The sequence below is a fragment of the Carcharodon carcharias genome, chromosome 16 (assembly GCF_017639515.1).
Source record: "Carcharodon carcharias isolate sCarCar2 chromosome 16, sCarCar2.pri, whole genome shotgun sequence".
Classification (NCBI taxonomy): Eukaryota; Metazoa; Chordata; class Chondrichthyes; order Lamniformes; family Lamnidae; genus Carcharodon; species Carcharodon carcharias.
In genome coordinates, this window is record NC_054482.1 from 39,307,468 (window position 1) to 39,330,901 (window position 23,434).

Genomic DNA, 23,434 nt, shown 5'->3' on the forward strand with positions numbered 1-23,434 from the left:
TGCATACTGAACAGTGTGTTACACAGGGAGAAGTGTGTACTGAACAGTGTGTTACACAGAGAAAGCTGTGTGTACTGAGCAGTGTGTTACACAGGGAGAGCTGTGTGTACTAGGGTGTTACTCAGGGAGAGCTGTGCACACTGAAAAGTGTGTTACACAGAGAGAACTGTGCATAATGAACAGTGTGTTACACAGAGAGAGCTGTGTTTACTGAACAATGTGTTACATGAGACTCCAGACCAACAACAATTTGGTTGACTCCTAACTGCTTTCAAGAGTAATTGGGGATGGGCAACAAATGCTGGTCTTGCCAGCAAAGATAAGAACACGCTGGGCAGAATTTTTAGGTTGGCATGTGGGTGCAATCGGCAGATCCAGGATCAGGCGAGGGATGGGCCGCCGACAGCGATTGGCCCCCAACCACAATTTCATGCTGGATGGCCGATTAACGGCCACCCTACCTGAAGCACATGCTGAAATGCTCAGCGCTGCCCCCGTGGGTGTGGGAGGAGGGTGGGCGCGGGCACAGGGCGAGCGCTGACAGAGAGCTTGCTGAAGGCAGAGAGCTGGCATGGGGAATTACAGACCTGAGAGGCATTATATTAAGTTTTTAAAATCAGGGAAAAAATGTCCAAGCATCACAATCAGTCACCTGAACATATACATGATAAAAATGCTATCCGTAGATTTTATTTATTTTTATTTAATAATGGAAACCTCATCCCGCCCTTGGATGAGGTTTGATGAAAAATGTAACGGCCGCCTGGCCGATTCGCCTATCTGGCAACTATAAGGTTGGATGAGCCATGAAGAATCGGTGACAATGGCACCTCTTCTAACTTTAATTGGCCTCTTACTTGTCGGTGGGTACGCTTCCAACTTCTGCACGTGCCAGCCGACTGAAATATCTCACACGATGTCACGTCCGATTGAGATGGAAGCGCATCCGCCCCATCAGTGTAAGATTCTGCCCCATTCTAGATACAGCCTGCTTTCCTGAACCCTTTCATATTCCAGTTGATTACATTTTGCTTTTGAATTTTTTTATCTACAAATCCATGTCCTGGACTCTTCCAATCGGTTTTTTTCATTAGTTAACTATGAGATTCTTTCCTTCCACCTCCTCTCCCCCAGCTTCCTGTCATTCTTAAATGAAACACAAACCTGTGATAAATCCTGTTGTTCCCACTCAACCTGGTGTCCGCTCTCGCACTGTCATGAGGAGGGTCCCAGGTGCTGTTTCCGGCAGGGATTCATGCAAAACTAATTTGTGGTAATCATGTAGCACCTTGACAAGCAGGGAATGTCCTCAATCCCTCACCACTGATGCACCCAGCTTCCTGGGTTTGTTCTATTGGATGGTGAAATGCACCAGAAACAAAAATAAAACATCAAAAGGCAGGAAAGGAAAGCTGCTTGTACAGGTATGGTGGGGATGATGTGTGAACTGTGTGCACTGCGCAGACTGAGAGAAAGACACACTGAACAGAACTCCTGAAAATCAAAAGGCATCAGCCATACAGAAACATTTCACCCAGAACAGAAATGGTAACAGTTCAGTATAGAGCCGCCAGCAGAACGAGTTCAGCTCATCAGGAGGGAAACTTGTCAGTAAATCTTTGGTCTGGAATTGGTGGTTGCCAGGAAATAAGAAGAGATGGGCTTTCATGTCTTGTCATTCTTCGGATGAAAAGCGACTCTAAATGTAATCGATAGTTGTCTAATTATGCAGCACTACCACCTCCTGCCCAGACTGCAGTCAGAATCAGAGCCAGCTCATTATAAAACCAGTGAGCGCCTGTGTCTCTGCACCACCGCTCCAAAATTATATGGTCGCACCTTCATCTCCACGAATGGAATAGAGATTTCATGACCTTTCCAGTGGTACCAGTTTATACCCTGGGAAGTGAAGAGTGGAAAATCAGACAGAGTGCCAAAGCAAACCAACCTTCAAATATTCAACTACAATCATCAAACACAGCATCATAGAGCCATACACTCATTACAGAACAAAGCCCTTCAGCCTATCAAGTCCAGGCTGGCTTTCTGTTGACCAATCCATACAGTCCCATTAGAACCATAGAAAGGTTACGGCGCAGAAAGAGGCCATTCAGCCCATTATGTCTGCTGGCCAAAAAAAGAAGAAAAGGAAACTAGCTGGTCATTTTAATCCCACACTCCAGCCCCTGGCCCGTAGCCTTGCAGGTTCCAGCACTTCAGATGCAGGTCCAGATATCGTTTAAATGAGTTGAGCATTTCAGCCTCAATCATCACATTAGGTAATAAATTCCAGGCACCCACCACCCCCTGGGTAAAAAAGTTTTCCCTCATGTCTCCTCTAATCCTTCTGCCAATCACCTTAAATCTATGATCCCTGGTAATTGACCCCTCAGCTAGGGGAAACAGGTCTTTCCTGTCTACTCTATTTAGGCCCCTCATAATTTTGAACACCTCAATTAGGCCACTCCTTAGTCTCCTCTGTTCTGAAGAAAACAACCCTATCCTATCCAATCTCTTCTCCTAGCTGCAATTTTTAAGCTGTGGCAAAATTCTTCAGAGCATTTTTGTCCTTCCTGTAATGCGGTGATCAGAACTGCACACAAAATTTCAGCTGTGGCCTAACCAGCATTTTATATAGTTTCATCATTAAATCCCTGCTTTTGTGTCCAATAAAGGAAAACATTCCATATGTTTTCTTTACCACCTTATCCACCTGTCCTGCCACGTTCAGGAACCTATGGACATACACTCTGAGGTCTCTCTCTTCCATCCTACCTCCCACCGCTCTATCCCTGTGTCCCTGGAAGTTTATTTCTCTCATGTCCCCATCCAGTTTCCTGTTGAAATCATTCATCATCTCTGCTTTCACTCCCCTTGTGGGCAGCGAGTTCCAGGTCATCACCACTCGCTGTGTAAACAAGTTCTTCCTCACATTCCCCCTGTATCTCTTGATCAAAACCTTAAATCTGTGTCCCCCTGTCCTTGTTCCATCAGCCAATGGGAACAGTTTTTCTTTGTCTAGCTTATATAAACCTGTCCTAATCTCATCCCCCTCTATCAAATCTCCTCTCAATCTTCTTTGCTCCAAGGAGAACAACCCCAGCTTCTCCAACCTAACGTTGTAACTAAAATCCCTCATCCCTGGAACCATTCCAGTAAATCTCCTCTGCACCCTCTCAAGGACCCTCACCTCCTTCCTAAAGTGTGGTGACCAGAATTGGACACAATTTTCTAGCTGGGGCTTAACCAGAGCTTTATAAAGGTTCAGCATAACTCCCCTGCTTTTGTACCCAATACCTCTGTTTATGAAGCCCAGTCCCATCTGCTTTACTAACCACTCTCTCAATATGTCCTGTTACCTTCAAAGATCAATGTACATGAACCTTCAGGTCCCCTGTCCTACACACACTTTACAATTGTGCCATTAGGTCTATTTGCTTCTCTATATCCCTTCTCCCAAAATGCAACACCCTCCCACTTCTCTTTATAAAATTCCATCTGCCCCATCTTTGTTCATTCTGGCAGCCTATCTCTGTCCTTTCGCAGATAATTTGAATCAGCTGTACTGTTTGCCACTGCTCCAAGTTTGGTATCATGGGCAACTTTTGAAATTTTACCCTCTGTTCTAATATCCAATTCATTTATATCCAGTAAAAACACAGTGGTCCTTGCACTGACCCTTGGGAACAGCACTCATCGCCGTCCTCCAGTCTGAAAAATATCCATTTACCACCATTCACTGCTTTCTGTCCTTTAGGCAATTTTTTATCCAAGTGGACGCTGAGCAGCCTAATCATAAGCCTCAATGTTGTTACTCAGCCTTTTATGTGGTACTTTGTCAAACACTTTCTTAAAATCCATATAGACAACGTCGATCACATTCCCTCCATGAACCTCCTCTGTTACTTCATCTAAAAATTCAATTCGATTAGTCAAACACAATCTGCCTTTTACAAATCTGTGCTGGCTCTCCTTAATTACCTCAAACCTCTCCAAGTGGATTTGAAAACCTTACCCAGCACTGATGTTAGACTAACTGGCCTGTAGTAGCTGGGGCAGTCCTTACACCCCTCCTTGAGTAAGGACATTACATTTGCCACTCTCCAATCCTCTGCATCTCCCCTGTATTTCGGGAAGACTGGAAGATTATAACAAACCCTCCCATTATCTCCACTCCCCCTTCCTTTAACAACCTGGGATGTAAACCATCTGGACCAGGTGACCTATCTGCTCTCAGCATATCCAGCCTTTCCAGTACACCCTGCCTCTCAATGTTCACCCCATCCATTCCCTCTACCATCTCCACTTCTACTGATATTGTGTCAGATTCCTTTTCCTTAGTAAACACTGATACAAAGAGCTCATTAATAATTTTAGCCTCGCCCTGCACCTCTTAGCATATGTCACCCTCATCAGACCTATTCCACCTCTTATACCCACTTACTATATAAATGCCAGCGGAACATTTTTAGATTCCCTTTTATGTTGACTGCCATTCTATTCTCAGACTCTCTCTCTTCGCCAGGCTTATGTCCTCTTCACTTCCCCTCTCTACCTATTGTATTCGACCTGGTTCTCACTTGAAGAATTCCCCTGACATGTATCACACACACACCTTTTTCTGTTTCATCATGTTTTCTCTCTCCCTTGGCATCCAAGGACTTTGGTTCCCTTCCCTTTCACCCTTTTTGGAATGTACCAAGTCTGTACCTGAAACATCACCTCCTTAAAGATCCCTCATCATTCCATTACAGATTTTTCTGCCAGTCTTTGGTTCTATTTTACTCTGGCTTTATCTCTTCTTCTCCCATTGAAATTATCCCTTTCACCATTTAGACCATCTACTTTAGATTGTTGCTTGTTCTTCTCCATTGCTAATCTAAACCTGATGATACAATGATCACTTTTACCCAAATGCTCCCCAACAGACACTTGGTCCCTTGGCCCACCTCAGTCCCAGCACCAGGTCCAGCAAGACCTCCTTTCTAATTGCACTGAGAACATACTGATCAAGGAAGTTCTCCTGAACACATTACAGAAATTCATCTCCCTCTTTACGCTTTACTCTCATATTATCCCAATTGATATTTGGGTAATTAAAGTCCCCCCCCCCAATATCACCACTCTGTAGTTTAAGCCCATCTCTGTCATTTCCCTGCAGATTTGTTCCTCTCTCTCTCACTATTTTGATTCTATAGAACACCCACTGTCATGTGATCATCCCCTTTTTGCTTCCGAACTCTAACCAAATGGATTTTGTCTTTTCCCCCTTATGGACATCCCCTCTTTCCAACATGACAATCTCTTCCCCAGTCAGCACTGTCACCCCAGCTCCCTTTTCTCCCTCCCTATCTTTTCAGAACAATTTATATCCTTGACTATTAAGCACACAGTCCTCATCATTTTCACCACATTTTCATCATTCCCACCACATCATATTCCTACATGGGTATTTGTGCCTGTTGCTCATTAACCTTATTCATCACACATTGTGAGTTTACATGCGCTCTTTAATCCTGTCTTTGTATTCCTCCTAGTCCTTCTTAGTATCGACCCCACTCCAAACATCAAATTATAACAATAGAAGCAACTTGCATTCATATAGCAACATTACTATAATAAAACAAACCACGTGGCTATTGTAGGAATTCAATCAGATAGAATTTGAAACTGAGGCACATCAGGAGACATTTGAACAAGTGCAGAAACATGGAGGGAGGTGCAGAAGTTTAGGGAGGGGCACCCAGGGCTTTGGAAAGTGGCAGCTGAAGGCACGGCCACCAATGTTGGAGTGATTAACACTGGGGATGAGCAAGGGGCTGGAATTGGATTAGTGCAGAAATCCAAGAGGTGATGGTGCTGGGAGATCCCACAGAGATATGCTGGGACATAGCCATAGATGGATTTAAAAACAATGCTGAGCATTTTAAATCGAGACATGGCACAACTAGAACCCAAGTCGACTGGACCATAGTGAGTCAGGATTGTGTGGGATGGTTGAGCAACATTTGCACAAGTTAAGATACGGTCAGCAAAGTTTTTGTTAATTTGTAGATCATCATGCTTCAAGGTGAGAGGTCAGCCCGGGGTGTATAGAAATAGTCGAGTCTGAATGAACACAAATCACCTGGTCTCTGATTGGATCACTGATTCCTGTTTAAATTAGTTGGTCTCTGATTAGATCACTGATCCTGTTCTCATCAGTCAGGTTCAGATTGGATCACTTTTTCCCAATTCCCTTCCTCCTCCCGCCGCCGGTCTCAGATTGGATCACTGATTTCCAATCCCCAGACCCAGTCTCTGATTGGATCACTGATGCCAGCTCAAATCAACCAGTCTCTGATTGGATCACTGATTTCTCTTCCCACCAGCCAGTCTTGGATTGGATGACTGATTCCTGTTCCCACCAGACAGCCTCTGGTTGAACCACTAATTCCTGTTCAAATCAGGAATTCTCTGATTGGATCACTGATTCCTGTTCAAATCAGTCGGTCTCTAATTGGATCACTGATACCTGTTCATACCAGCCGGTCTCTGATTGTATCATTGATTGCTGTTTAAATCAGCCAGTCTCTAATGGGGTCACTGAGTCCTGTTTCCAGCAGCTGACCTCTGACCAGACAGCCTTGCTCAAAAGTAAGCTAAAAAAAACACTTTGGTAGGGATCGTTCCCTCCGGGACACCCTGGTCCACTCCTCCATCACCCCCTACTCCTCAACCCCCACCTATGGCACCAGCCCATGCCCACGCAAAAGATGTAACACCTGTCTTCTCTCCTCACCGTCCAAGGGCCCAAACATTCCTTTCAAGTGAAGCAATATTTCACTTGCATTTCCCCCAAATTAGTCTACTGCATTCGTTGCTCCCAATGCGGTCTCCTCTACATTGGAGAGACCAAACGTAAACTGGGCGACCGCTTTGCAGAACACCTGCGGTCTGTCCTCAAGGATGACCCAAACCTCCCTGTCGCTTGCCATTTCAACACTCCACCCTGCTCTCTTGCCCACATGTCTGTCCTTGGCTTGCTGCATTGCTCCAGTGAAGCCCAACGCAAACTGGAGGAACAACACCTCATCTTCCGACTAGGCACTTTACAGCCTTCTGGACTGAATATTGAATTCAACAACTTTAGGTCTTGACCTCCCCCCTCTATCCCCACCCCCTTTCTGTTTCTTCCCCCTTCCTTTTGTTTTTTTCCAATAAATTATATAGATTTTTCTTTTTCCCACCTATTTCCATTATTTTTAAATATTTTTAAATCTTTTATGCTCCCCCCACCCCCACTAGAGCTATACCTTGAGTGCCCTACCATCCATTCTTAATTAGCACATTCGTTTAGATAATATCACCAACTTCGACACCTATGTGTTCTTTTGTTCTGTTGTCTGTGACATCTTTTGATGATCTGCTTCTATCACTGCTTGTTTTTCCCTACAACCACACCACCCCCCTCCACTTCTCTCCCCCTACCCAACCCACCCCCCCCCCCCCCACCTTAAACCAGCTTATATTTCACCCCTTCCTTGGATTCACCTAGTTCTGTCGAAGGGTCATGAGGACTCGAAACGTCAACTCTTTTCTTCTCCGCCGATGCTGCCAGACCTGCTGAGTTTTTCCAGGTAATTCTGTTTTTGTTTTTAAAAAAAACACTTGCTTGACTTGTGTAAGAGTGATGAGCTGCCGTGTGATTTATATGACAGGATCCATATTCACAGCTCGCCGCATCTGCGTCTGTATGTACTGCCCAAGACACACAAAAGTGATGTCCCTTTACACCCTATCTTATCTATGACCAGTTCTGCACAATATGAACTGACCAAATGGTTGGGTGAGTTGTTACAACCAGTCTTGACCAAATTTTCCACATACACGGTGAAGGACTCCTTCACATTTGCAATAGCAATGCTGTGTCCATGTGCTCTTTAACATTGCGAGCCTATTCACCAATGTTCCACCTAAGACAGCCATAGATATTTGCATTGCAGCACAATATCATGGCAATCTTAGAGCATTGCGTGAATCAATATTCATTGAACTTATGAACTCAGCAACTTGCAAAGTCGAGTTCAGTTTTAATGTCACCACGTATGCCCAAATAGATGGTGTTGCCATGGGATCCCCTCCAGGCCCAGCTCTCGCAAACATTTTTGTTGGGTTCCATGTGAATCATGTCTTCGATGGAATGACACCTAACTTCTTAACCCTCATATATTTCTGCTCTTTACTATATTTAAATCTGCAGTTGCATGTAATAATTTCCTTACATGTCTTAATAGGCTCCATCCTGCGCTCAAATTCACTTTTTAAATGGAGCAGTCAAATGAGCTCTCCTTCCTTGACGTACTAGTTGAGAAATCTGCCATCTCCACCACCGTCTACCGCAAGCCAACCTTCACTGGTCAATAAACGCGTTGGGATTCTTATAGTTCCACGCACAATAAGATTAGTCTTATTGGTAACCTTGAAAATAGGGCCCGAGCCACTGCAAGCTTGGTGCTGAAATAGGCACATCAAAGGCATCCTACAAGATAATGACTACCCTGATCAGATCATTTCACACTGTATATCACACAAGCTCATGAACGGCCCTAAGGTCATCACTTTTGGCCCTGAAAAGTGCTCAGTCTAGCTCAGATTACCTTGGAAGGGTAGGTATCTCAAAAATATGAGCAACAGCTGAAGCTGTTTCATGTTGTTACTATGCAGTAGCAACATGAGTGGTATTCATCACTAACAGGATGCTGCTGTTAAGCCAAAAAGATGTTCTGCCTCTCACACAAATGAGCAATGTAGTGTATGAATTTCAGAGCCAGTGTGATGCTGGGTATGTAGGCCGTACGTCCCAAAGACTGGCGGATCGTATTAAACAGCACATCCCAGCCGCTGTTCACAATGGGCAGGGTACAGACCGTATCCAACCAGCCCGTGCTTGCAAAACTCAAACACATTATCCAACATTAGATGTGATTCCGCGATTGGACAACATTTGCTAAATAATCCTCAGTTTGCTAAGAATTACGCTGAACCAATTTAAGATTGTCAGTCGTACTCACAGTGTGGTCCATTTATATGTACTGGAAGCCACAGATATTAATACACAGGATCCTATTCTTCGCAGACAGAAAGAACATGTACACACATTGCACCTGTTTCAGCTAAACAAAATAAGTGACAGCCATTCGTAGGTTCATTCCCCAGGGAAATGCCTTAAACAGTCAGAGTCAAGCTGCCGAGTTTAAATTTCAATCAATGCTTGGCTGGTAACTGTCAGACACCATCAACTGGTGCATTCTCTATGGCAATGCCACTTCCAGATTTAATTTGCCAACCAACCAGCACCCTTTTCTCTGAGTATAAATTGTTCTTCCCTTTACCTTTGGTATTCTTGTGAATTATTCTGATGAGAGCAAGATGAAAAGCTTCAACAAAAATGTCTTATTTTTCAGCAATGCTCAAGCTCTGTGCTACCAAATGACTATTCTTGAGTGTTGTGGGAGTTGGGGAGTATTCCATCACACTCCTGACTTGTGCATTGTAGATGGTGGACAGGCTTTGGGGAGTCAGGAGGTGAGTTACTCGCCCCAGGATTCCTAGCCTCTGACCTGCTCTTATAGCCACAGAATTTATATGGCTAGTCCAGTTCATTTTCTGGTCAATGATAACCCCCAGGATGTTGATAATGGGGATTTGGTGATTGTAATGCCATTACCAAGGGGCGATGGTTGGCTTCTCTCTTATTGGAGATGGTCATTACCTCACACTTGTGTGGTATGAATGTTACTTTTCACTTGTCAGCCCAAGCCTGGATATTGTCCAGGTCTTACTGCATTTGGACATGGGCTGCTTCAGTATCTGAGGAGTCGCGAATGGTGCTGAACATTGTGGAATCATCAACGAACATCCCCACTTCTGGTCTTATGATGGAGGGAAGGTCATTAATGAAGTAGCTAAGATGGTTGGGCTGCAGACACTACCCATGGTTCTGTTAAAACTTCAGGAAATTTCACCCAATGATTGGACTCCCCGCTCTTTGCCTGCCAGTCAAAGTGTTAAAATTTAATAGAGACAAGCTAATAGGAATTGGGAATCAGTGACCAATCAGAGACAGACTGGTGGGGATTGAGAATCCGTGATCCAATCAGAGACAGGCTGGTGGGGATTGGAGAAGCAGTGACCCAATCAGAGACAAGCTGGTGCGAATTAGCGAATCAGTGACCCAGTCAGAGAACAGGCAGTCTGACATTGGGACATTGTGTTTGCTCCCTCTGGTCTGTTTTATTTGTTTTTTCCTCACCTGACTGTGTCGACTCTCTCCATATTTTCCATTGAGATTAGCACGGTGACAATTCTTATACCACCAGGCTCCCTTGTAAGACAAGGCACAGTTCGTGATAGCCACATCATTGTCTCGATCCTTGGTGGAAAATGGTCGCCCCTGATGATAAGAGAGTGAGTCCCCTGTGGATTTAGATTCATAGAGTCATTATAGGCACAGACGGAGGCTACTTGTCCCATTGAGTAAATGCTGGCTCTTTGTAGGGTAATCCATTCAGTCCCATCCCCCCACTCTATCCCTGTGTCCCTGGTAGTTTACTTCTCTCAAGTGCCCATCGAATTTCCTGTTGAAATTATTCATCATCTCTGCTTCCACCCCCCTCGTAGGCGGCGAGTTCCAGGTCATCACCACTCGCTGTGTAAACAAGTTCTTCCTCACATTCCCCCTATATCTCTTGTTCAAAACCTTAAATCTGGGTCCTCCAGTCCTTGTTCCATCAGCCAATGGGAACAGTTTTTCTTTGTCTACTTTATCTAAACCTCTCCTAATCTCGTACCCCTCTATCAAATCTCCCCTCAATCTCCTTTGCTCTAAGGAGAACAACCCCAGCTTCTCCAACCTAACCTTGTAACCAAAATCCCTCATCCCTGGAACCATTCCGGTAAATCTCCTCTGCACCCTCTGAAGAACCCTCACATCCTTCCTAAAGTGTGGTGACCAGAACTGGACTCAATTTTCTAGTTGGGGCCTAACCAGAGCTTTATAAAGGCTAGCATAACTCCCCTGTTTTTGTCCCCAATACCTCTGTTTATGAAGCCCAATCCCATCTGCTTTACTAACCGCTCTCTCGATATGTTCTGTTACCTTCAAACATTGATGTACATGAACTTTGTGGAAATGAGAAAGGATCTAGGAAGAGTGGATTGGGAAAAGTTGTTTCCTGGCAAGAATGTGTTCAGTAAGTGGAAGGCATTCAAAGGCGAAATTTTGAGAGTGCAGAGTTTGCATGTTCCTGTCAGGATTAAAGGCAAAGTTAACAGGCATAGGGAATCTTGGTTTTCAAGGGATATTGGCGATCTAGTTAAGAAGAAGAGAGATGTGTATAGCAGGTATAGGCAACAAGGAGCAAATGAGGTACTTGTAGAGTATAGAAAATGTAAGAAAATACTAAAAAAGGAAATCAGGAAGGCAAAAAGAAGACATGAGATTGCTTTGGCAGATAATGTGAAGGTAAACCCGAAGGGTTTCTACAAGTATATTAAGAGCAAAAGGATAGTAAGGGACACAATTGGTCCCCTTGAAGATCAGAGTGGTCGTCAATGTGTGGAGCCTCACGAGATGGGGGAGATCTTAAACAGTTTTTTTGCATCAGTATTTACTCGGGAAACTGTCATAATGTATAAGGAAGGAAAGGAAACAAGCAGTAGTGTCATGGAACATATAGAGATTAAAGAGGAGGAGGTGCTTGCTGCCTTACAGCGAATAAAGGTAGATAAATCCCCTGAGCCTCACATGATATTCCCTCGGACCTTGAAGGAGACTAGTATAGAAATTGCAGGGGCCCTGGCAGAAATATTTAAAATGTCCTTAGCCATGGGTGAGGTGCCGGAGGATTGGCGGGTAGCTCATGTTGTTCCGTTGTTTAAAAAAGGCTCCAAAAGTAAACCAGGTAATTACAGGCCAGTGAGCCTGACGTCAGTAGTGGGTAAATTATTAGAAGGTGTTCTGAGAGATCGGATATATAATTATTTGGACAGCCAAGGGATGATTAAGGATAGTCAGCATGGCTTTGTGCATGGCAGGTCGTGTTTAACGAACCTTGTAGAGTTTTTCGAGGAGGTTACCAAGAAAGTAGATGAAGGAAAGGCTGTGGATGTTGTCTACATGGACTTTAGTAAGGCCTTTGACAAGGTCCCACATGGGAGGTTAGTTCAGAAGGTTCAGACACTTGGTATCCATGGAGAGGTTGTAAACTGGATTCAAAATTGGCTGTGTGGGAGAAAACAGAGAGTGGTAGTGGATGATTGCTTCTCAGACTGGAGATCTGTGACTAGTGGTGTGCCTCAGGGATCTGTGCTGGGACCATTGTTGTTTGTTGTCTATATCAATGATTTGGATGATAATGTGGTAATTGGATCAGCATGTTTGCTGATGACACTAAGATTGGAGGCATTGAGGAGTGCAGAGGAACAAAGGGATCTGGGAGTTCAGATACATAATTCCCTGAAAGTGGCATCACAGGTAGACAGGGTTGTAAAGAAAGCTTTTGGCATACTGGCCTTCATAAATCAAAGTATTGTGTATGGGAGTTGAGATGTTATGGTGAGGTTGTATAAGACATTGGTGAGGTGTTGAGGAAGGCTTTCAAAGTTTGCAGAGAGATCTGGACCAACTGGAAAAATGGACCAGAAAATGGCAGATGGAATTTAATACGGAAAAGTGTGAGGTGTTGCATTTTGGAAGGTCAAACCAAGGTAGGACATACACAGTAAATGTTAGGGCACTGAGGAGTGCAGAGGAACAAAGGGATCTGGGAGCTCAGATACATAATTCCCTGAAAGTGGCATCACAGGTAGACAGGGTTGTAAAGAAAGCTTTTGGCATACTGGCCTTCATAAATCAAAGTATTGAGTATAGGAGTTGGGATGTTATGGTGAGGTTGTATAAGACATTGGTGAGGCCAACTTTGGAGTATTGTGTGCAGTTCTGGTCGCCTAACTACAGGAAGGATATCAGTAGGATTGAGAGAGTGCAGAGAAGATTTATTAGGATGTTGCCGGATCTTAAGGAGTTGAGTTACAGGGAAAGATTAAACAGGTTAGGACTTAATTCCTTGAAGCGTAGAAGAATGAGGGGAGATTTGATAGAAGTTTACAAAATTATGAGGGGTATACTCAGATTAAATGCGAGTAGGCTCTTTCCACTTAGATTAAGAGAGATAAACACAAGAAGACATGGCTTTAGGGTGAAAGGGAAAGGTTTGGGGGAACTTCTTCACTCAGAGAGTGGTGAGAGTATGGAATGAGCTGCCATCTGACATGGTAAATGTGGGCTCACTCTTAAGTTTTAAGAATAAATTGGATAGATACATGGATGGGGGAGGTCTGGAGGGTTAGGGACTAGGTGCAGGTCAATAGGACTAGTGGAATAATATTTCAGCACAAACTAGAAGGGCTGAATGACCTGTTTTCTGTGCTGCAGTGTTCTATGGTTCTATGGTTCTGTGAACCCCCAGGTCCCTCTGCCCCACACACTCTTTACGATTGTGTCATTTGGTCTATTTGCTTCTCTCTATCCTTACTGCTGAAATGCATCAGCTTCACTTCCCTGTATTAAATTCCATGTTTACCCATTCTGCTGGGCTATCCATGTCCTGTTGTAGTCAATTGGCATCATCTTCACTGTTTGTCACTCACTGTCATCAGGTTTGGTATCGTAGGCAGATTTAGAAATTTTACCCTCTGTTCTCATTTCCAAATCATGTATATACAGTAAAAACACAGTGGTCCTAGCACTGACTCTTGGGAACACCAATGATCACCGTCCTCCAGCCTGAAAAATATCCATTTACCGCCATTCACTGCTTTCTGTCCTTAAGGCAATTTTTTATTCAAACGGACACTGAGCAGCCTAATCATAAGCCTCAATGTTGTTAATCAGCCTTTTATGTGGTACTTTGTCAAATACTTTCTTAAAATCCATATAGACAACATCCACCACATTTCCTACATCAACCTTCCCTGTTACTTCATCTAAAAATTCAATCTGATTAGTCAAACACAATCTACCTTTAACGAATCCATCCCTGACTCTCCTTAATTAGCTCAAACCTCTCCAAGTGCAGTTAATATTTTCCCCCTGATTATTGCTTCTAAAACCTTACCCAGCACTGATGTTGGACCAGATGCCTGTAGTTGCTAGGATTGTCCTTACACCTTTTCTTAAATCAGGGTGTCACATTCCACTCTCCAACCCTCTGTGCCTCCCCGGTATCTCGGGAAGACTGGAAGATTATAACAAACCCTCCCACTGTCTCCACTCCCACTTCCTTTAACAAACTGGGATGTAAACCATCTGGAACAGGTGAACTATCTGCTCTCAGCATATCCAGCCTTTCCAGTACACCCTGCCTTTCAATGTTCACCCCATCCATTCCCTCTACCATCTCCACTTCTACTGATTCTGTGTCAGATTCCTCTTCATTAGTAAACACTGATACAAAGAACTCATCTAGCCTCGCCCTGCACCTCTAGGCATATCTCACCATCTCTGTCCATCATCAGACTCACTCTACCTTTTACTACTCATTTACTATATACATGCCAGTGGAAGAATTCTTAGATTCCCTTTTATGTTGACTGCCATTGTATTCTCAGACAGTCTCTGTTCGCCAGGCTTATTTCCCCTTCACTTCCCCTCTCTAACTATTGTATTTGACCTTGTTCTCACTTGAAGAATTCCCCTGACAAGTTTCTCACACACACTCCTTTTATTGTTTCATCATATTCTCTCTCTCCCTCAACATCCAAGACTTTGGTTCCCTTCCCTTTCAGCATTTTTGGAATTTACCTAGCCTGCAACTGAAACATCTCCCCTGTAAAGGGCCCCCATCCTTCCGTGCATCGACGGGCAGAGGGATCTGGGTGTACAGGTCCACAGGTCACTGAAAGTGGCAATGCAGGTGGATAAGGTAGTCAGAAAGGCATATGGCATGCTTGCCTTCATTGGCAGGGGTATTGAGTATAAAAGCTGGGAAGTCATGCTGCAGCTGTATAGAACCTTGGTTAGGCCACACTTGGAATATTGCGTGCAATTATGGTCGCCACATTACCAGAAGGATATGGAGGCATTTGAGAGGGTGCAGAGGAGGTTTACCAGGATGCTGCCTGGTCTGGAGGTTATTAGCCATGAGGAGAGGTTGGAGAAACTCGGATTGTTCTCACTAGAGTGATGGAGATTGAGGGGCGACTTGATAGAAGTTTACAAAATTATGAGTGGCATGGACAGAGTAGATAGTCAGAAACTTTTCCCAGGGTGGAAGAGTCAATTTCTAGGGGACATAGATTTAAGGTGAGAGGAGAAAACTTTAGAGGAGATGTGCGGGGCAAGTTTTTTACACAGAGGGTGGTGAGTATCTGGAATTCGCTGCCAGGGGAGATGGTGGAAGCAGGTACGATAGTGGTGTTTAAGAGGCAGCTTGACAAATACATGAATAGGATGGGAATAGAGGGATACGGACCCCGGAAGTGCAAAATGTTTTAGTTTGACAGGCAAAATGATTGGCGCAGGCTTGGAGGGCCGAAGGGCCTGTTCCTGAGCTGTACTTTTCTTTGTTCTTTGTTATTGATTTTTCTGTCAGTCTTTGGTTCTATTTTACTCTGGCTTTATCCCTTCTTATTGAAATTAGTCCTTTTACCATTTAAACTACTTACCTTAGATTGTTGCTCGATCTTCTCCATTACTAATCTAAACCTTAAGATACAATGATCACTGTTACCCAAATGCTTCCCCACAGACACTTGGCCCCGTGGCCTACCTCATTCCCAACACCAGGTCCAGCAATACCTCCTTTGTAGTTGGACTGAGAACATACTGATCAAGGAAGTTCTCCTGAACACATTTCATAAATTCATCTCCCTCTTTACCCTTTACTCTAACATTATCCCAATCGATATTTGGGTAATTAAAGTCCACCCCCCCACCCACCCAATTTCACCACTCTGTAGTTTTTGCCCATCTCTGTCATTTCCCAGCAGATTTGTTCCTCTATCTCTCTCTCTCACTATTTAGAGTCTATAGAATACTCCCAGTCATGTGATCATCCCTTTGTGTTTCTGTATCTAACCAAATAGATTCTGTCTTTTCCCCCTCATGGACATCCCCTCTTTCCAACATGACAATCTCTTCCCCAATCAGTACTGTCACCTCAGCTCCCTTTTCTCCCTCCCTTTCTTTTCTGAACACTTTATATCCTTAAATATTAAGCACACAGTCCTCACCATTTTCACCACATTTCTATTATTGGCACCACATCATATTCCCACACGGCTGTTTGTGTTTATAGCTCAGAAACCTTATTCACCATACCGTGTGAGTTGACATACATGCAGTTGAACACTGTCTTTGTATTTCTCATAGTTCTTCTAAGTTCCCTCTTATCTAAAATTCGCTCTCTAGTGCTGTCCAACACCCTCACTCCTTCCTGCACCTTATTCTTCTTTCCTTCTTCTATATGCCGGTGCCCGTTCCCGCCAGTTTAGTTTAAACTCACCCCTAACCACACTAGTGAATCTCCCCACAAAGGATATTGGTCCCAGTCCTGTTGAGGTACATTGGAACATAGGAACAGGAGTCAGCTATTCAGCTCATTGAGTCTGCTCTGCCTTCCAATATGATCTTGGCTGATCACCCACGGACCTCTGGAGTACAGAAGTCCAAAGATTCACAACCCTCTGAGTAAAAACATTTTTCCTCATTTTGGTCCTAAGTGGCTTCCCCCTTATTTTGAAATCGTCTCTCCTGGTTCCAGACTCCCCATCCACCCTGTCTATTCCTTTAAGTATTTTGTAGGTTTCAATGAGATACCTCTGATTCTTCAAAACCCTAGAGAACACAGGCCCAGTTTCCCCAGTCCCTCTTCCTAGGACAGTCCCGTAATCCCCAGAAAAAATCTGATGAGCCTTCATTGCGCTCCCTTTATGGTAATAATATCCTTCCTAAGGGGACCAAAACTGTACACAGTACTCCAGGTGCGGCCTAACCAAGCTTCTATACAATTGAAGCAAGACTTCACAGCTTCTGCACTCAAATCCTCTTCTGATAAAGGCTAACATTTCATTTACCTTCATAATTGCTTGCTGCACCTGCATGTTAGCCTTCAGTGACTTATGGACGAGGACACCCAGGTCCCTTTGTACATCTACACTTTCTAATCTCTTACCATTTAGGAAATACTCCACACATCTGTTCCTTCTACCAAAGTGGATAACCTCACATTTTTCCACATTATATTCCATTTGCCAAGTTCTTGCCCACTCACTAAGTCTGTCCAAATCTTCTTGAAGCCACTTTACACCTTCCTCACAACACACATTGCCACCTAGCTTTCTGCTATCTGTGAACTTGGAAATGTTACATTTGGTCCCCAAATCCAAATCGTTGATATATATTGTGAACAGCCGGGACCCAAGCACTAATCCTTGCAGCACCCCACTAGTCACAGCCTGCCAACGCGAGAATGATCCATTTATTCCTACTCTCTGTTTTCTGCCTGTTAACCAATCCTTAATCCATGCCAGTATGTTACCTCCTGTCCTGTGTGCTTTTATTTTGCTCACCAACCTCCTGTGGGGGACTTTATCAAAAACCTTATGGAAATTGAAGTATACTACATCCATTGACTCTGCTTTATCAACTCTGTGAGTAACATCCTCAAAAAACTGAAACAGGTTTGTCAAACATGATTTCCCATTCATAAATCCATGTTGACTCTGCCCAATCAGACCATTATTATCCAAGTGTCCATTTATCACATTCTTTAGAATAGATTGTAGCATTTTTCCTACTACTGATATCAGGCTAACAGGCCTGTAGTTCCCTGTTTTCTCTCTCCCTCCTTTCTTAAATACTGGGGTGACATCTGCTACATTCCAATCTGCAGGAACCGTTCCAGAATATATAACATTTTGAAAGATGATCACCAATACATCCACTATCTCTATAGCTACCTCTTTTAACACTGGGATGCAGAATATCAGGTCCAGGGGATTTATTAACCTTCAGTCCCATTAATTTCTCCAATACAACCAGTCCCTTTTAAATAGATGCCTCCTGTCCCAGAACTAGTCCCCAGTTCCTGAGAATCTGAAGCCCTCCCTCCTGCATTGTGCTTCAAGCCGCACATCAATCCTCTCTACTGCTCTATTTTTAATCTCACTAGCATGTGGCACTCAGAGTAATCCAGAGTTACTGCCCTTGAGGTTCTACCTTTTAACTTCCTCCCCAGCTCCTGAAAATCTGACCATTTAACCTCAATACCTGGTCTCTCAGTGGCGTTGATACCAATGTGTGCCACACATTTTAGCTCACTGCCTTCCCCCTGCAGAATGCTCCACACCCTCTTCATGATGTCCTTTACAAGGGGAAGCAACAAACCATGTGGAACCCACGGTGACGTTGACAGAAATGCCTATCTGTCTCGTTGATTACAGAATCCCCTCTAAGAAACACAAAAGGGCACAGAGTTCAGGGATAGGTTTTGACTAATGGATGACTGACTCACTGGCTATGGATCCAATTGTTTTGGACATCTGACATTTTCTCAGTCCAGTTTCATTTATATTCCTGGGTAATGATATTGTAATCCAGGGACCCAGGGTAAAGCTCTGGGGACCCAGGTTTGAATCCTGCCACATCAGATTGTGGAATTTGAATTCAATAAAAATCTGGAATTAAAAGTCTAATGATGACCATGAAACCATTGCCGATTGTTTTAAAAACCCATTTGGTTCCCTAATGTCCTTTAGGGAAGGAAATCTGTCGTTCTTACCTGTTCTGGCCTACCTGTGATTTCAGACCCACAGCAATGTGGTTGACACTTAACTGCCCTCCAAATTGCTAAAAAGTCATTAAAAAAGAATGAAACCGGACGGACCACCCGGCATCGACCTGGGCACCGGAAACACCAACAGCAAACTCAGCCTTGTTGACCCTGCAAAGTTCTCCTTACTAACATACGGGGGCTAGTGCCAAAATTGGGAGAATTGTCTCACAGACTAGTCAAGCAACAGCCTGACATAGTCATCATCACGGACTCATACCTTACAAATAATGTAACCACCATCACCATCCCTGGGTATGTCCTGTCCCACCGGCAGGACAAGCTCAGCAGAGGTGGTGGCACAGTGGTATACAGTTGGGAGGGAGTTGCCCTGGGAGTCCTCAATATTGACTCCGGACCTCATGGCATCAGGTCAAACATGGGCAAGGAAACTTCCTGCTGATTATCACGTACCGCCCTCCCTCAGCTGATGAATCAGTGCTCCTCCATGTTGAACACCACTTGGAGGAAGCACTGAGGGTGGAAAGGGCACCTTGGCTGGGTGACTTCAATATCCATCACCAAGTGCCACTTGGTAGCACCACTACTGACCGAGCTGGCCGAGTCCTAAAGGACATAGCTGCTAGACTGGGTCTGCAGCAGGTGGTGAAGGAACCAACATGAGGGAAAAACATACTTCACCTCATCCTCACCAACCTGCCTGCTGCAGATGCACCTGTCCATGACAGTATCGGTAGGAGTGACCACCTGTAATGACTTGATATACCGGACTGGTTTCAACTAGAAACAGTTAACTTTATTACAAAGAGCTTTTCATATGCCACATGTTTGAAGCAGGCCCTCAACAAGAAGCCCCACCTCCTGGATTACCCGTGCTTAGGGCTCATTTGTCAGAGTCTGCAAGAAAAATCACGTGAGCCCTGGTAGGCAGTAGTAAAAGGCTATACCTTCAATCACTACATTTCCTCCCCCTTTAGTTTTTTTTACCTTTTCTATTTACAGAGAACATTTGCATATCCCACAACATAAAAATATATACAACTTAGGTGATTAAAGATTAAGTTTCTGAGGTGGTTTCCTTATTCATTTAGAGTGGCACAGCTGTACCAGTTGAGGTTCTTCCACTGGATCGACATAATCAGGAATTGCAGCACCAGATACATCATTAGAAAGTGACAGTTCAGGGTTAGGCAACTGTACAGAGACATCAGGCATGTCTATTCTAGGTCGATCTGTTACCTCAGGGATTAATGGTTCAATGTTAACCAAAGAAGGAATCACAGAAGGTTGTTGGAATGTCTCTCTAGACCTAAAATGATCCACATAGTTTTGAATAATTTGGCCTTCCACTACCACCTAGAAGGACAAGAGCCCAGTTTCAGAGACAATTATACCAGGAACCCAACAAAGTCTACTTCCAAAATTCCACACAAAAACTGTATCTCCCACAGTAAACCTTTGAGCTTTGCTATGAATATCGTGATTCAATTTTTGACTACTCTGATTCTTCTCTAACTTCCCCTCTAAGTTTGGAAACACCAGACTTAAACCTTGTACGTAGGTGATGTTTCATCAATAATTCGTACGGCGTCGAACCCATAGTTGAATGAGGCACTGTATGATGATTGAGAAGAAAGTGGGAAAGTTGAGTTTCGAGTGTACCTTCTGATAACCTCTTCATTCCAGATTTGGAAGTTTGCCACAGCTCTTTCAGCTAAACCATTTGATGAGTGATGGTATAGGGCTTTTTAATATGAATGATTCCATTTAAATTCATGAATCTCTGAATCTCTGTATTAGTGAAGTCTGTACTGTTACCCGAAATGATGACTTCCGGTAGGCCATGTATACTAAATCATTGACACGGCTTTTCAATGGTTGCAGACAATGTCAATGATTTAACTTCTTACACATCCATCCACTTAGAATGCACATCTATGATAGATAAATACATGGTACCTAAGAACGGTCCTACATAATCGATGTGTAGTCTAACCCAGGGTCGACCAGGCCACTCCCTTGGATACAATGGAGCTGAAACAGGCAACTTCTGCTGTTGCTGACACTGGAGACAGTGCTTTCAATGTCTCTGTCAATGCCTGGCCACAGATATAGCTTCGTTCAAGCATTTTCATCTTCGATATGCCTAGATGTGCACTGTGAGGCTGTGTCAAGAGTGGTTATCTTCCTTGCAAAGGGATGATAGCTGTCAATCCCCACAACAAGATTCCATCCTGACAATTAACTGTTTTGGGCATGGAATGGTCTCATCTCTTCAGACACTGGTGAATTTGATCACCCTTGCAATACAAGGTCTCTGACTCTCAACAAAATTGGATCTCTGTCCGTCCAATTTCTAATTTGATTCACACACACAGGCGAAGAATCCAATAAATTCAATAGTAACACAATTTCTTGTGGAGCAGGAGCATGTACAATGCTATCTGGGATCGGGAGATGACTGAGTGCTTTCACATTTGCAATATGTAAGGTACATAAAGGTGTACTCATATGCAGATAATATCAGAGCACAACGTTGTATTCTTGCTGATGCTACTGGCGGAATGGCCTTATCCTCATTGAATTAACCCATTAATGGTTTATGGTCTGACACAATGGGGAAATGGCGTCCATTCAGATATTGGTGGAATTTCTTCACTCTGAATATCACTGATACGCCTTCCTTTTCCAGCTGGGAATAACCCTTCTCGGCTGTGGAGAGGGTTCTGGAGACAGCCAATGGGCCTTTCAGATCTGATTTCTGTCTTTTCTTCTTCTGTTTGCCGCAGGGTTTTGTTATGTCCTCCATTTTGATTTCACAGTCGGCCAAATCTCTCTCTGGTGAAACCTTAACTTGGCTCAGTTCAGTAATTGAGCCACCCACTGGCTTCATTATCTACTCGCTTCCTGGAAAGTTCTACAACTTTTCCTGCTAATGTCTCTTTTGTTTCATTCAGCTGATTTTTCAGCTTTTCGATCTCATTGTATCTTTTGGCTTCCTCCTGGAATATTGAACATTGTTGAGTCTTCTCTTCCAACTGTTTCTTCAGTTTGTTCAGAGTGGTACTAAATTCATTTTGTTTCTCTTCATGATTTTCCAGGAGAACCTGAGGGGTCCTTGCAGCATGTGATGGTCCTTCAATTCTCCTAACTAATTCCGAAATACACGGTCATGTTCCCTTAGCAACTCAGGAACTCCTGTTCTCAAGTGATAATATTTCAGACCAATTGAGCTGGATTTTTTGTAACCAGTCTTGGCCCAGAAGATTAGGTCTTTCTCCTGTCACTATGATTACAGACCCTGGGCAGTCTGCCGCCTATAGTGCACAGGTATTGTGGCAATGCCCTTTATCTGTATAGATTCTTCAACTGTATAGGTCTTCAACTGAGCCATTGTCTGCTCCAGATTCAGCGACTGGGTACCTTCATCATTTAGTTATTTAAATGTGTGCTCTTGCACCACTGTGGTTAAAGCTCCCGTATTTACCTCCATTACTACTGGCTTCCTATTCACTTAGATTGAGACAGTGATAGGTTCAGTTTTTACCACTGTGATGTTATACAGGGAATGAATGTTGGTATCGACAGCTTCAACTTCTATTATATTATTCAAATTAATCATATTGGTTTGCTGCTTTATGGGCTGTTTTGACTTCACCCTGCATTGCTTTATTACGTGGCCTTACTTATAGCAGTAATTACATTCTGCCTCCTTGAATGTGCAGGTGTCTGGTCCATGGTCACCTCCACATCTATAACAGTTTAATCTTGGAGTCACTGCTGAAGTGTTTCTACTTGGCCTTTCCATGTTTCTAACAGCGGACATTGCCTCTCGCTTTGACGCTGTGGGTTTGGTTTTCACTCCACGCTCAGCGATAGGTTTCCCACCCCACCACATGAAGAACGGTTCCAGGCTGTGTGTGTTGTAAAGCCTGTGAATCTCTCACAGCATTTTCCACAGTGAGGGAGATTCCTAGGGTGAACTTAAAACCAATGTGAGTAAACAGCGCTGTACAGCGTCGTCCTAAACTCCACACACCAATCGGTCCTGCAGCTTATCATTTAACATTCCCCTGAAGTCGCAGCGTTCTGTTAACTGCATCAGGTTCATTACATAGGTTGTGATGGACTCTCCTGGGGCCCTCACTCTGGAATTAAATTTAAAACTCTGCATTATTACAGGTGGTTTCATCTGGAAATGCGTTTACACGAGGTCCACTAATTCATTAAGGACTTAGAATTGGGCTGTCCGGCTGCGGATGAGGTTGTATGTTTTTCTGAAACATATACTCAGAAGGATGGCTTTCTGCTTCTTCTCTGCAGTAATCTCGTTCACTATGAAATAAAATCCGAGGGGCCCTATACTGGCTGCAGTCTTCCATAGTCGCATCGTAAGGATCGATTCTGCCGAAGGGTGGCATGACTGTGAGTAACCTTTTTTTCTTAAGATTCGATGTACACACGTTAACAAGGTGAGGTGCAGAGTCTCCCTCGTCACCAAATATAATGACTCAAGGGAGCGGATAGGTTTCAACAAGAAACAATCTTTATTACAAAGAGCTTTTTAGATGCTACATGCTTGAACCAGGTCCTTGACA

The 23,434-nt window shown here is 43.8% G+C and overlaps 1 protein-coding gene across 1 annotated transcript in view; it reads right to left on the reverse strand.

The window, feature by feature from the left end:
- Positions 1–1,779: 1,779 nt before the first annotated feature.
- LOC121288932 (tenascin-R-like) overlaps positions 1,780–23,434 on the reverse strand; it is a 160,634-nt gene continuing 138,979 nt past the window's right edge. The window contains exons 6-7 of the mRNA XM_041207800.1: positions 10,295–10,458; positions 1,780–1,899 (exon numbers count right to left, since the gene is read on the reverse strand). Coding sequence (XP_041063734.1) covers positions 1,780–1,899; positions 10,295–10,458 — 284 coding nt within the window. The remainder of the gene's footprint in view (positions 1,900–10,294; positions 10,459–23,434) is intronic.